Source organism: Macaca thibetana, chromosome 17 (assembly GCF_024542745.1).
Source record: "Macaca thibetana thibetana isolate TM-01 chromosome 17, ASM2454274v1, whole genome shotgun sequence".
NCBI lineage: Eukaryota > Metazoa > Chordata > Mammalia > Primates > Cercopithecidae > Macaca > Macaca thibetana.
In genome coordinates this window covers 428457-442905 of record NC_065594.1, presented here as the reverse complement: position 1 = coordinate 442905, position 14449 = coordinate 428457, and the positions used below count along the sequence as shown (strand labels likewise).

The window sequence follows — 14449 nt, the reverse complement described above, 5'->3', positions numbered from 1 at the left end:
AGTGAAATGCAGGTCGTAGGTGTGCAGTGCGACGTTGTGATGTACACCGCGTGTAACCACAACCCCCATCAGCAAGGCCTTCCTGTCTGACACGTGGCTCCCTCCAGGATCGTCCCAGCGCTTCTTCTGCACCTCCGAAGCTACTGGCTTCGGAGTAAAGGCAGCAGCAGTGAAACCGTTTCGCAGTAAAGCCGCCCTCGTCCTAGTCTACTCCACGGGTGCCCGCCTCAGAAGCCCCGGCGACAGGGCCCGCCCTCCAGGAGCGGACAGTCAAGCCTGGTCGGGTATTTCGCCAAATCCCTCCGCGAACTTCTGAGAGCAAAGATGGAAAGGACCGCAGGCCGAGTCCTGTTTCTACGCGGAAGGAAGGCCTCCACGCGCTGCCGCAGCCTAAGGGTTCACGTCCCCCTCAGCACCAAGGCCGCCTGAGGCCCGGGAGCCAACGTGCGCGGCCCAGGACGCGGCCCCTTCAGCGACCTGGACACGAGGCCCGACCGCGCCCAACCAGCAGCCAGGACCCATTCTCAGGCCGGCGCCAGCTCCTTCCCTCAGGCATCCGCCAGCCACCGCTAACTAAACTCTTCCGCTACCACCGCCCTGGAAAAAAGGTGAGAAACACATACACCAAACGCACCTAACCCAGTCCAAAACCCCTCAGCGGCGCGCAGCCAGCCCCACCGCTGCGCCGGAACCCGCCACTCACCAGCCGCGCGTGCGCAGTCGCCCAGACTCTCCGTGGGCAGTGGGAGGGGCTGGCCAGAGTCGCGCTCGCGCAGGCGCAGACCCTCCCGCCCAGGCGCTTGCGCAAGACAGGCCATCTCCCGGCAGCGTCTCAATCTCGCGTTTACAATCCTGGGGGTTGTCTCCATCCTGGAGTCGTTCCTTCACTTGTCTCATCAGCTGCCTCCAAGAATGGTGGCAAGAGATATTTAAGGCCCTCACAGGGCGCGGTGGCTCACGCCTGTAATCCCAACACTTTGGGAGGCCGAGGCGGGCGGATCACCTGAGGTCAGGAGTTCGAGACCAGCCTCACCAACATGGTGAAACCTCCTCTCTACTAAAAATACAAAACTTAGCTGGGCGTGGCGGCGTGCGCCTTAATCCCAGCTACCCAGGAGGCTGAGGCGGGAGACTCGCTGGAACCCGGGAGGCAGAAGCCACACTGAGCCGAGATCACGCCGCAGCTACTCCAGCCTGGGCGACAGAGCAAGGCTCCGCCTAAAAAAAAAAAAAAAAAGGAATTAAGATCCTAATTAAAGTTAAACCCACTGTTTTGCACTGAGTCACGTAGGTTTTCAAAGTCAAGGCTTCATTGGTCGATTGCTCAGTCTTTTAATCAAATCGTTGACTTTAAATGTTGATATCAAATTGAGGCTTTGGTAAAATTTAAGGGATTGGCGGTGCGGGGAGGGGAACCTTTAAAACTCGTTAGTCTTTCAGGGTCTTCAGTGTTGAGTCTGTTGATCAATATATATATTTAGACATCTAGCACCGTAAGTACGTACGATTTTCGTCAACAACACCTTAATTATCTGGCACATACAAGCACTGATTATTAAAAGGTTCCCTTACGTTTTAGCAGTTACCAAATTATAAGTGATACAAAGTATTTGTTTTCAATTCCCCAAGAAATCAATCTATATTATGCTCCTACCTCCCTTTCCTCCATTTTCTTTACCAATTTCATGATCTTGCTGAATTTTATATATTCTGCTGAGCAATGTGAAAATCCTTTCTGGTATAAGGTAAGGATATAAACTGTTCAGCTGGCAAATGATGCTATTCAGTAAGTAGTTAATGAAACACTAGGTTTATAACTTTGGATGTACCGTAATTTCCATTTTAAGAACTATTTCCAGTTTATAATAACCCATGCTACATTTTGACTTTGTTTTGAATTGATGACAAGTCTATTAACCAAATATTTCAAGATCAGGTGTATTCTGGAAAAGGAACAGGAAGAAAATATGTTTAAAAAAAAAAAAAACTAAAAGAAATTAACACAGCTGGGCACGGTGGCTCACGCCTGTAATCCCAGCACTTTGGGAGGCTGAGGCCGGCGGATCATGAGGTCAGGAGATCGAGACCATAGTGGCAAACACGGTGAAACCCCATCTCTACTAAAAATATAAAAAAATTAGCCAGGCGTGGTAGCGGCGCCTGTAGTCCCAGCTACTCAGGAGGCTGAGGCAGGAGGATGGCGTGAACCCGGGAGGCGGAGCTTGCAGTGAGCGGACATCGTGCCACTGCACTCCAGCCTGGGCAACAAAGTGAGACTCTGTCTCAAAAAAAAAAAGGAAATTAACACAAACTGAGGAACAATAACCAACTTTTATGAGTGCATTTTTTATGGAGGTGGTGTTCAATAAACAAGAGACTGCCTCAGCTTATAACTACTTTCAACAGAAGTTTACATTCAGTCAAGTCTGAAACAGTAGATCATTTTCTTTCAAAGCTGACATTGCTTTAATAGCATATGACATGTTACCTTCATGTATTTTACTATATACTATTTTTACTATTAAAGTGACCGTAGATGTCAAAGAGTTTTTTATACCTTCACTAGACCTCATTGCTCAGACAGCATGACAGTAATACAGTAAGATTAATATTTTCCTGGTGAAACCTGTGCACTGTAATTTAATGGTTTTTGCAAATCATAAACATGTAAAATATTAAAGGAGTACAGTCTCATTAAAGGGAAAATTACTTGTCCAGTTAAATTGGACATGAAGGATGTCTTCAATTTTAATTCAGGAATTATTCCTTTTGTGTATTCACCAGTGATTTTTGTTCATATTGCTTCTCTTCAGAAATGGTGCAAAAAAGAAAGTAAACCAGACTCGGGGCCAGGTGCAGGGCTTACGCCAGTAATCCCAGCACTTTAGGAGGCCGAGGTGGGCAGATTACCTGAGGTCAGGAGTTTGAGACCAACCTGGTCAACATGGCGAAACTCCATCTCTACTAAAAATACAAAAATTAGCCGGGTGTGATGGCACACACCTGTATTTCCAGCTACTTGGGAGGCTGAGGCAGGAGAATCGCTTACACCTGCAAGGTGGAGGTTGCAGTGAGTCAAGATCATGCCACTGCACTCCAGCCTGGGTGACAGAGGAAGTCTGTCTCAAAAAAAACCAAAAACCACACCAGACTCAGTTTTTCTTAAAACAACAACAAACAAATTGCCTGTAATTACAAAAACAGATTCACGTGTTTTTCTTCCATTGAGTGCTTTATCACAGTTATTCAAATTATCCTAAGCATGTTGCAAAGGATATTGCTTAGATTTCTAGTCCTATAAGGTACTTTGAGAAAAGACTGTATAAAGTAAAAATCAGGAAAATGTGGTTAAACTCTTCTTCTGAGTTTCACAATAGGCATTAATGTATTAAAGCCTTCAACTTAATGCACTGAAGAAACCCGTTGTATCAAAACATATTTAATAACAATTATTTTTAAGAATTACTAATGCATGAAACTCACTTTGGGAATCACTGTTAGGATTTTTTCATTGTTGTAGAAATAATAGGTGCATATTCAGCAGAAAATAAAATCCTTGTTGCTGTGGTTTGAATAGCTCCCTTGCAACACTCAATTGTTGCCAATGTGCCAGTATGAAGAGGTGAGGCTTTTAAGAGGTGATTAGGCCAAGAGAGTTCCTCCCTAATGAATGAAATTAGGTCCCATTACAAAGGGGCTTGAAGGAGGGAGTTGATTCTCTCTTGCCAGTATCCGGTGACGGCTTTCTTGCCTCTTCCACATGATGGAAGGCGAAGGGCAGCCTCCAGAAATGACAGAATAAGTTTCTGTTCTTTAGTCTCAGGTATTGTAACAGCACCAAACAGACTAAGATAGTTGACTTAAATAGAACAGACTAAGATAGTTGACATAAATAGATCCATTTTCTCATTAAAAAAAAGATACAGTAAATAAATATGGTGAATTCTACCCCAATATCCCTAGGGTGGTTGTGGCTAGGGCTACAACGTAGTATCATATGAAGATATTACAGCATGTATTTAAAAGCAATTGACTATTAGGTATCAGACTTAGTGTTACGATACATTTATCTAATAAAATGAAATGTGTTTTCAGAAATCATCTTTAAATACAATGGAATTTATTGAACATCTACTATTGTATTTTATCCATCACTTTTAAATTTTTTCTTTGGAACACTTATAAGCTCATGGTATGGATAACAGACCTGTGGAAATTAATGTAAGCCCTATGTAGCTTAGTTAGAGATTGAATCTAGGTCTGCCTCTACCCTGCAGTCTACCAGTTCAACTAGCTTTACCAGGTAAGTCCTTAGAAATAACCGTAACATCCAGGGCAGTGCAGTTATAAACAGGTGTACAAATAAGAAGTTCCACTACTCAATATATCTTGGGCTTTCTTAAAGGAGTATTTGAAGCCTAAGATGGTAAAGTAGGCAGAAATGAACATTATCAAAACAAGAACAAAACTGCTCACTACTATGGGAATAAAATGTTTAGTAGATCCTATTTGTTTCTGTTCATTCATCATCTCTGGGAAACATCAATGACTTACCTCAGTTCACTCTCATGCTATATATTAAAAATAATTTACAGGGACGCTCAGTAGGAGGTTGAATTATACACCAGAACTGAGACAGGATGCTGCCGGGGGTGCTGTGTGGAATTTCCCAGCAAGATTATTTCATTTATTTCACCAAATATACCATTTCCACTTAGTTTTAAAAGAAGTCAAACTGAATTGCCATTTGAGATTAGATAGAATGCACAAGACCCGATCTGAGATCCTATGTTTAAAAAAACAAAGAAGGCCGGGCGCGGTGGCTCCCGCCTGTAATCCCAGCACTTGGGGAGGTCGAGACGAGCGGATCACGAGGTCAGGAGATCGAGACCATCCTGGCGAACACGGTGAAACCGTCTCTACTAAAAATACAAAAAATTAGCCGGGCGTGGTGGCGGCGCCTGTGGTCCCAGCTACTCGGGAGGCTGAGGCAGGAGAACGGCGGGAACCCGGGAGGCGGAGCTTGCAGTGAGCTGAGATTGCGCCGCTCACTCCAGCCTGGGCCACAGAGCGAGACTCCGTCTCAAAAAACAAACAAACAAAACTGTCTTATAATCTAATCAGCCCGTCAAAGGCATCACTCATAAGCAACCAAACTGTATTTTTGGAGAGCCCCATTAAAGATGTCTTTTAAAAAAGCAGTTACAGATTATTATATATTTGGGACCTTTGAAATCATCTGTGGCTCTCAAACGACAGATGATTAGCTTGTGTCTACGGCCCCACACTTGGTAATGAAAGAAAGGAAACAAAAATACACTCTAATTGGTTTTCTTAAACAACTTTTCTTTATCCACCTTTGGAGGGGAATAAATCTCAATATAACCTAAATAACAACATTACAAATCAAAGAATATTCAAAGCAAATTCAGGTTAAAAATGAACATTTTAAAAATGCATTTTCTTTAAAAATTAACTTTTCACTTCATATATTTACAAGATTTAACACTAGGCAAAGGGTGGATCTGTCTAGCACACAATAAGATGGTAATTCACCACTTTCCCTGAAAGGCCAAAAAGAATGACTCAAACTGCTAAAAGTATTTACTAAATATGCACCAAAGATAATCACTTAACTGTGAAATTGTTTTTAAGGCTGTGGGCTGAGAAAAATATTATAAAATATAGACAAAATTGTTATATTTCTAATACTGGATATTCTGTGAGTACCAGGGGTTCTCCCAGAAGGTAATAGAAATCTTGATTTTTATCGGTACAGATGTCTTCATTTTTTTAAGTTTAAAATTATTTTAGGACTGTGTAATGTCCCCAGTGTCAATCTTCCTATAATGGTAAAGAAACTAGCACCATTTCAATGAGTTTCATAAAAGAGTCTAGCTAAATACCCATGAACAAATCACACATGGTCAAAACAAAAATGTAATAAAAATATTTAGTGACAAGACACATTTTAACTCCCATTTATGAATTTTAAAAATACAAATAAAATTTTATCAACCTGATATTCCGCCTATAACTGGCTCAATACATAGCCTTAATTTATTTCCTAAAACCATATTGCAGCATCTTCTGAAAAACTAAATGCAACTTTATACCTTCATTAGTTATGTTAATAGAGGTAAATATTTAAATAGTACACTCATCCCTGGGTCTTTAAAAAAAACTGAAAAGTCTTAGTGTAAGTTTAAAATTTTAATATTTATAAATTTAAAAAATTTTACACGTGCTGAGTGGTAGCAGTGCTAACATTTTTGTGACCATTAAACCACAAACTCACTGCATAGAGCTTCTTTCTTTGTACAGAGAATCAAATCACAATACCAGCATTTGCAATCTGTAATAATTTTATGTGGTAAAAGACACCACACCAGGAAGCCTGGGCTCAGAAAACACTTGAGGTCAGATCCCCAGTAGGTACATAGTGCAGATGCAGTATGTAATTTCAGGCTAGGAAAATTAGCTACTAGTATGTATCTGACAGTTCCTAATAGCTAAGAGGCCTAAGAATGCAGACTGGGGGGAAGAAAACAAAACCAAAACCAAAACCAAAATCAAAAAAAAAAAAAAAAAAAAAAAACACCTCTCCAATTGCTGGGAGGGCCTGGGAACAGGGAAAGATCCAACCGCAGCGGGAGAGGAGGGTAACGATGTGAGCTTCACGCGGGTAATGGGCAAGCCACACCACCCAACTCTGAGGAGGGAACTGCCACAGCCGACCTCAGCATTCCGGTCTTTACTAAGACTTCCCCACAGAGCACTACAGCAGGAAACCGATTCTTCATTCATTCCCTTAAAACAGAATGAATGCCCAGTATGAAACTTCTATTTTTATTGAACCAAACATATTCTTTGGTTAACTATGTCATGGGTTCCCACTGTAATCAACCAAGCATACTTCACATATTTTATATCTAAATGAAAATATGCTTAAAATTCAGCCGGAACCATGGCACTTCACATCAATGTGAGCTCAGCAATATGCCTAATTTGGACATTTTAATTTTAGAAAACCAATTTTTAAAAATTCTTAAATGCAGTGTTTTCAGAACATAGTTACCAAGTCGGAGAATAACCACTTACATTTAAAAAACAGTTTAACACATTATAATATCCTCAAATCAACAATGTTGTTTTGTGGGAAAGCTTACAGAAAATTATAATGTTAAACCTCATAGCCAAATCAGTTCCTCATTCTCTGGTTTTAAAAAACACAAACAAACCTTAAGAAGTCCTGAGGTTCCTTCTGACTTAAAAGGTTAATGTTTTATTCAGGAACCAATAACTCCTCATCAAAGACAGCTAACTCAGTAAGGTCTACTGACAACCACCTCTAACAACAGAGGTGGCACACAGATAAAAATTGTAACAGAGAAAAGTTATTATTTCAGGGTTCAGAATGATGCTGTATATTAGGAGACTCAAACTTGTAATCCTTGAAACTGACAGCTAGTTCCCTTCAATACTTGAGGGGTTCATAGAAGTATTAACAGAAATGGGAAACATGGTGATATTACAACTATAAAGACTTGACATTTTTGGTAAAAGAGAAAGTTCAAAGACAGTTAAGGGGAGTGTTAAATAATGCTGACTGGGGGGAAATTGTATAGATACTTGCTTTTCAAATGAAAATCGTGGACAAGTAGTAGTAACCATCTCATCTGAACAGAGTAATGTAAATAATTAGATACACAGTTTACAATGAAATAAGACTAAATTCTTAAAATTAGTTTGAAAAAACCCTGCAGTTTGTTTACATTAAATGTCACACTTTACACCAGACAAAAACTCAATGCAGTGATGTTAACATGGGACTGTGTTCTAACAGAGGTGGCCAGCCTGTAAGACCCAAATAACGGTGTTGGAAAGGACACTGTCAAATACTGTCAGGTAGTTTTGCTACTGAGGCAGCCACCCATCCAGCACAAGGACCATGAAAGCAAATCAATCCTTTTAACAAAACAAGAACACAGTTACAGGTGCTACGACAGTAACAGACTGTGAAAGTACAAAGTCTTTCGTGATTGTGCCTTGGGAAATAAATGGGTCAAGGAAAATGAGAAACAAAGGATGTATGGAAAACTAGAGGTTAAAGGATACTATACGAACAACAGAAATTTTATAAAACAAAAATCTAAAAATGAAATACTTGACAGTATCCCTTTGACATATATAAAAGAGGGTACAAATAATGTTTTTGTTTTAAAAAATGTTTTAACAACAGTCAGTTTTAACAGAAAAAAAAAAATCAACTGACTAGAATTAAGCCGGTGTTCTTGAGACCCACTGGGCCAAGAGCATTAAAACAAAACAAGACAGGAGAAGTTAATAAACACGCTAAAGACAAAACTGGACAAAATAAAACACAAAGTGAACAAGCATCCAATCAGGCAAACACGCACACAACCACTCTGAAAAGGTCTAGCCGTTGCAACTCAGTGGCATCCCCATCACCTAAAAAATGGTAGTGGCTTCTCCTCACCCCAGTGTGCCAACATTCAACATTCTGGTGATCTCGTAAGTATTATTTGGTCCAATCTGAGGAAGGTCTTTTTAAACTAAAACTAGTCTAATGAAATTAGACCTCAGGAATATGGAGGTGAGATTTTCTATTTTCAGTACGGTAATAGGATCTGGGCAAATTCTGCAAATATGTCGCCATCTGTAAAAGTTGTTAAATATAGATGCCTTTTTACTTACCGAGGCATTCCTTTCCCACTCATCTTTATTTTTAATAACTTGATTATAGTTTTGTCATGGCGCATGGACCTGTCCAGTCAATTGTGTGTTTCAGTGCCCTTTGGTAAAGAGACTGTACTTAGCACACACAGATACACATAATTCACAGCAGCTGAGAAAGCCGGAGGGCGCTGGAACACACAACACCAAGAACAATGCAGAACAGATTACTGCTGCATGTCACTTCAGGTTTTTTAAGGGAAAAAAAAAACACCAAAAAATAAATGCATCAAAGTATTTTTTAAAATACAGAAACGTGTACTTCAGGATGACTGGTATTAGTTTCCTTCCTAGCAGTCTTTTCAAGATGTTTTTGCTTCCCCTTAATTGTGACTCAATGGTGATCAAATTGAGAGAAATGTAAGTTATGGCCCAAGGCCCTGCATTCACATCTACCTAACATCACATGCACAGGTTGGATGTAATTTAGATGCTCCAGTTTTGTTAACTGTTAATAACACAGAATTATACAAAGTTTTGCACAGTATCACATGTAATGACATATATGCTATATGCAATCAGGTAGAAAAACTGTATTTGCAGAATGGTGTAGCAGATAGGTGTCAGGAACATGGTGGAAGCAGAGTTTCATGAGTGCACCTGTGCCAGAGTCCTCTACCTGTCACTGTGTTGTGAAAGTATTGCAATGAGTGGAGTTTCATATGCCTGCTGTGTATAAATTAGCTTTTATTTCCACAATGTAAGCTGGCACACTGAATTAGGGGAGCATGGCAGCTGTATAAAAATCCTGATTAAAAGATCTAACTAGAGGATCTAAAGTGAATTTTTAATCTCTGAAATTAAATTCACTGGCTCCCGTGACTGGAGAAGAATTATTGCCCCTAATGCCCCAACGTGCAATAGTCTGTGTGAATCAGTAATTCACATCCTTTAAAATAATTATTGCTTAAGCAAGCCATTTAGAATAGATACGGGCTATGTGGCTGGATAGAAACACACTCAAAAAGTTAGACTAGACGGGAACAAGCCTTTCATTTCACTGATAAATCTACATAAATACACGATCGAAAGGGGCAACAGGTTCATAGCAGCTAACACCCTAAACCAACTCTGAAGCATCAAGACGTGGTTTCTTACTAAAACAAATCAGCTGTTTTTGTACTTTCCTCTTAAAATTAAGGCAATGAAATGGCTACAGTTCCTAAGGTTATTTTTATAGAACAAAAATATACATGTATTTTCCTCCTCAAGTTCAGGCATCAGAGTATGATTAGTGACTTGTATTACACAAAACCTGCAACGCTGGATTGATGTAAGAGAGACAGAGAGAAAAGAAAGAGAGAGAGACAGAAAGCAAGAAAAGCAAGCAAGCAAGAAAGCAAGCTAAGAAACAGCCAACAAACCCCTGGTGATGTCTCCCCTTCCTGCTGAATTATAAACCCAATCATCAAAGGGAGGAAAAGCTAGAAAGCGTAAAACCTCTGAAGAGTTTTCAATGTCTCTTTCATTGATTCAAAACTTTTGGGGTGACGGGAAGGAGAAGCTTATTAACATGAAGACTCCTGGGCCCAGCAACCAGACATTAAGACTCTGAAGGTCTACAGATGGCGCTGGGCCTAAGAATCTACCTTTTCACCAGCTCCTCAAGTGACGCAGGCGATCTATGGAGATGTTGAGAAACACTGCCTAGCATATATCCATTTCATATTTAATGACAAAAATTCTAAACTTTGGCTAGCCACCTAGGTTAAAAGGAAAAAGGCACTGCATATGTATTTCGTGGTGCCCATATCTGTTTGCACATATATGGAATTTCATTTTGAAAATTTTAAATCATCATTCAAAATCTAAAAGACATATGTATGACAGATTGTGGCTAACACTTAACAGCAGAAGCTGATGCCAAGTTGACCTCTCCCGTTTCACTGTATTACATACATATCAAAGTTTCAGGCTCTCCAAAATCCAAAATGGCCAAATGAACTGAGGAATAGGACAAGACTCAAGTCAACTTTCAGCAATTCAGTGCACTTTGCAGAAAGGATCTAAAGCGTGAAGTTACGCTGTTTATTTTACACAAAGGAGGCCACCGACATTTGCCATAAATTCTTCTAAACTCTTTAAGAAGGCCATCTTCTGCTTCCGGTCCAGCGTGGGAGGAGTGCTGCTTGCAGTGAGCTTGTTGAAGGCATCTGCTAATCTCTGGTAAATAACTGGGTCTTGCTGACTTGACAGTAATGTTTCGACCAGTTCAGAATATTCAGCCTATTGAAGAGACAAAGGAAACACAAGTATCCTCCTTAGAATATCATACAAGTAGATCGTATCAGTTACTGGACTGTGGGGTTCCAAAAGGCAGGGGCACATTTTAAGAGCTAACATGTAGAGTAATTCAGCATTTAAGTACTACTGTTTGAAAACCTTTTACACGAATTAATTCATCTATCATTTACAACAATGCTTTCAGACAGGTACTGTTTCTATTCCTATTCCAGAGGTGAAAGTTTCAACACTCAGTGAGGTGAAGTGATATGGCCCAGATCAAGCAAGAGTCCAGGCAAGGTAGCCCCAAGACCCATGTGATAAATAACTTTGTTGTGCTGCCTCTTCAAAGCACATTATTCCTATTTATTTTGCATTTTACACATAATCTAAATCTGCAATAGTTCCCCAGAGGTTAATAGAGATATATTGTACACCCAGTTCTGAGGACAGCAGTGTGCACAAAGACAGGACAGGCAGGAGCCTTTTGGGAGGAGGGGCGGAGTAATATATTCCAGCACCTTCTCCAAGTGGAGCAGGGCACTCTGAAAGCTCCAAACCGGCATTGTGCCCAGCAGCTCTTAGAGAAAGGGCAGGAAAAGGACTTTAGTAAATATAGGAATATGGGAAATTTTCTATTTTTAATAGTCTATTATAAAAGCTTATAAAGGAAAGTGGAAGAAGGTTTAGGCGGAAGGGAAATTCAACCAGGACAGAGGTAAGCTCTCAAAAAATGCTGGCCTGGAGGCCGGGCGCCATGGCTCACACCTGTAATCCTAGCACTTTGGGGGGCCCAGGCGGGCGGATCACGAGGTCAGGAGATAGAGACCATCCTGGCTAACACGATGAAACCCCGTCTCTACTAATAATGAAAAAAAAATGAGCCAGGCGTGGTGGTGGGCACCTGTAGTCCCAGTTACTCGGGAGGCTGAGGCAGGAAAATGGCGGGAATGCGGGAGGCGGAGCTCGCAATGAGCGGACATCGCACGACTGCACTCCAGCCTGGGCGACAAAGTGAGACTCTGTCTCAAAAAAAAAAAAGAAAGCTGGCCTGGCCAGACATAGTGGCTCAGGCCTTTAATGCTAGCACTTTGGGAGGCTGAGGAGGGAAGACTGTTTGAGCCCAAGAATTTGAGACCAGCCTGGGCAACACAGTGAGATCCCACCTCTAAAAAACATTTAAAACTTAGGCAGTTGTGGTGGTGCACAGCTGTAGTCCCAGCTACCTGGGAGGCTGAGGTGGGAGGATCGCTTGAGCCCAGGAGGTTGAGGCTGCAGTGAGCCGTGACTGCTCCACTGCACTCCAGCCTGGGCAACAGAGTGAGATCCTGTCTCACTGCAACCTCTGCTTCCTGGGTTCAAGTGATCGTCCCACCTCAGCCTCCCAAGAGTCTGGGACTACAGGCAGGCACCACCATGCCTGGCTCATTTTTGTAATTTTAGTAGAGACGGGGTTCTGCAATGTTAAGCAGGCTGGTCTCAAGCTCCCGGCCTCAATCGATCCACACACCTTAGTCTCCCAAAGTGCAAAAATTACAGGCATGAGCCACTGCGCCTGGCATGCTGTAATTTTTCACTGGCTTATTGGGCTATCATGATAGACCAAAATGGTGAAACCAAACGTTAATTACATTTGGAAAAGAAGGGTAAGGTGCAGCATCCCAATCCCCAACCATGGAGCCCGAGCGGCGCCCTGACTGCCCTATCCAAGGGACAGTCCTGTTCACAGGCGACCAAGTATAATCTCCTATCATTTCCCTACTCACAAGAAATGGCAGAGGTGGCAAGGCGTGGGGCTCACACCTGTAATCCTAGGCACTTTGGGAGGCCGAGGCGGGTGGATTATTTAAGTTCAGGAGTTCTATACAAGCCTGGGCAACATGGTGAAACTCCGTCTCTACAAAAAATAAGCTAGGTGTGGTGGTGCACACCTGTAGTCCCAGCTACTTGGGGAGCTGAGGCAGGAGGATTGCTTGAGGCCAGGAGGCCGAGGCTGGAGTGAGCAGTAATTGCACCAGCGCACTCCAGCCTGGGTAATAAAGTGTCTCAAAAAAAAAAAAAAAAAAGCGAGATAGTAGAGCCTCTGGGGCCAGGCAGCAGGTTTCATACTGGCCATTCCTAAAACCTGCTCTTTTCTACAGTGTGCAAATATGTTAAAATGGAAGGGGAGGGGAGGGGAGGGGAGGGAGGAAGGGACAGAGGGTGGAAGCGGGGGGAGGAAAGGAGGGAGGGTGGGAGAAAGGGAAGGAAGGGAGGGAGGGAGGAAGAAAGGAAAGAAAAAGAAAGAGATAAAAGAAAAGAAAAAAGAGAGAGAGAAAGAAAAAAAGAAAAGAAGGAGGGAGAGAGGATCAGAATGTAACGGTTTAAATATATGCAGACAAGAAGACTACCTTGCTAGTAAGCAACAAGTACATCAAATGACAGAGAAAGGGCACAGATCTGAGAGGGGGCACCACCTGCCGAAAGTGGCAGCCTACGGCAGAGAGCAAGAAATGAAGCCCCAGAGCACCTTCAGCTTGGGGCACAGATGTTACGGGAAATCTAGAGAAAGGAGGTCTTTAAAATAGTGTGGAAGACCTCCTCTAAACCCCTTTTAAAGATGGAAATAAAATGCCGTAGCTTCTTGGCCATGCTGGGAGGTATATATATATACATATATGTGTGTGTATATATATATGCGTGTATATATATATGCATGGGAGAGGAAAATGGGAAACTGAGGCAGCAAAATATTCAATATGGTCCTTTTCATAAATTTCACAGGCACCTATTCTATCAGAAGCGGGGAGACAGGGAAGCTAGCCTAACTCTTCTATTAACCCCATTATCAGTGATGCTTCAGTCTTTAAAAGATCAACAAAATGAAGTAATATACTGTTTTCTACAATATGCAGTAAAATACTGTCTTCCATACTGTCTGAAGGCAGACTCTTCTTTGTCTGCCATCTTGTTTCTCTTACAAAACCATGAGTTCTTCACATACCCATTATGTATTCGTCATTCCTAGCACAGGCTTTGGGGCAGTGACCATTACAAAAGATGGTTCATAATGGTGGAGGACAAAAAATAAATGCTTTGAACTGTCAAACAGCTGTCAGATAAACACCAGCTGACATGGGAAAGCTAATAAAGAAGCTAAGAAATATTGCCTCACTGAAACAGAACTGAGGCACTGAGTCACAGATCCTATAAGAAAGGGGGGTTAATGACCCACCATCTATCTCCACAATTTCTTTGCAAAACAGAATGAGAAGAGTCCCCTGAGAAGGGGCGTCCAGTACCTGCTGCAAACACACCAACGTGTAGAAAGCTTCGCCGGCCGCGGTGGTCATCTCTGTGTTGTGCTTTTGCAAAACCAGCATATCAAAAACCAGCTGAAATTACATTAAGACTTCTAAATAAAAACATAGGATGATCATATATCCTCCCGTCCCTCCCCAGTCCAAAAAAGAAAAAGAGAGGGTTGGTT

General features: G+C 41.8%; 4 protein-coding genes across 24 annotated transcripts in view; 2 read left to right on the top strand and 2 right to left on the bottom strand.

Annotated features, from left to right (window-relative positions):
• MRPL57 (mitochondrial ribosomal protein L57) overlaps positions 1-14449 on the top strand; it is a 407990-nt gene that overhangs the window by 58592 nt on the left and 334949 nt on the right. The gene's annotated exons all lie outside the window — the stretch shown is intronic.
• Positions 1-14449, top strand: part of SAP18 (Sin3A associated protein 18) — a 556924-nt gene that overhangs the window by 240190 nt on the left and 302285 nt on the right. Inside the window, exon 1 of one of the 12 annotated variants that reach the window (XM_050766783.1) lies at positions 6539-6542. The exons of 9 other annotated variants lie outside the window; for them this stretch is intronic. The gene's annotated coding sequence lies outside the window, so the exon portion shown is untranslated. Of the gene's footprint in view, positions 1-6538; positions 6543-7613; positions 7618-14178; positions 14183-14449 lie in introns of those variants that run through there. 2 more of the 12 variants (XM_050766782.1, XM_050766771.1) reach the window with 2 other exon arrangements.
• Positions 1-14449, bottom strand: part of EEF1AKMT1 (EEF1A lysine methyltransferase 1) — a 351602-nt gene that overhangs the window by 84379 nt on the left and 252774 nt on the right. For 6 of the 8 annotated variants that reach the window (XR_007720886.1, XM_050766757.1, XM_050766762.1 and 3 more), the window contains exon 1: positions 1-210. The gene's annotated coding sequence lies outside the window, so the exon portion shown is untranslated. Of the gene's footprint in view, positions 211-634; positions 733-14449 lie in introns of those variants that run through there. The other 2 variants (XM_050766759.1, XM_050766758.1) reach the window with 2 other exon arrangements.
• Positions 4101-14449, bottom strand: part of XPO4 (exportin 4) — a 113676-nt gene continuing 103327 nt past the window's right edge. For all 3 annotated transcript variants that reach the window (XM_050766728.1, XM_050766729.1, XM_050766731.1), the window contains 2 exons: positions 14262-14354; positions 4101-10983 (listed from right to left, as the gene is read on the bottom strand). In XM_050766728.1, the coding sequence (XP_050622685.1) occupies positions 10786-10983; positions 14262-14354 (291 nt within the window). In that variant the 3' untranslated portion in view covers positions 4101-10785. The remainder of the gene's footprint in view (positions 10984-14261; positions 14355-14449) is intronic.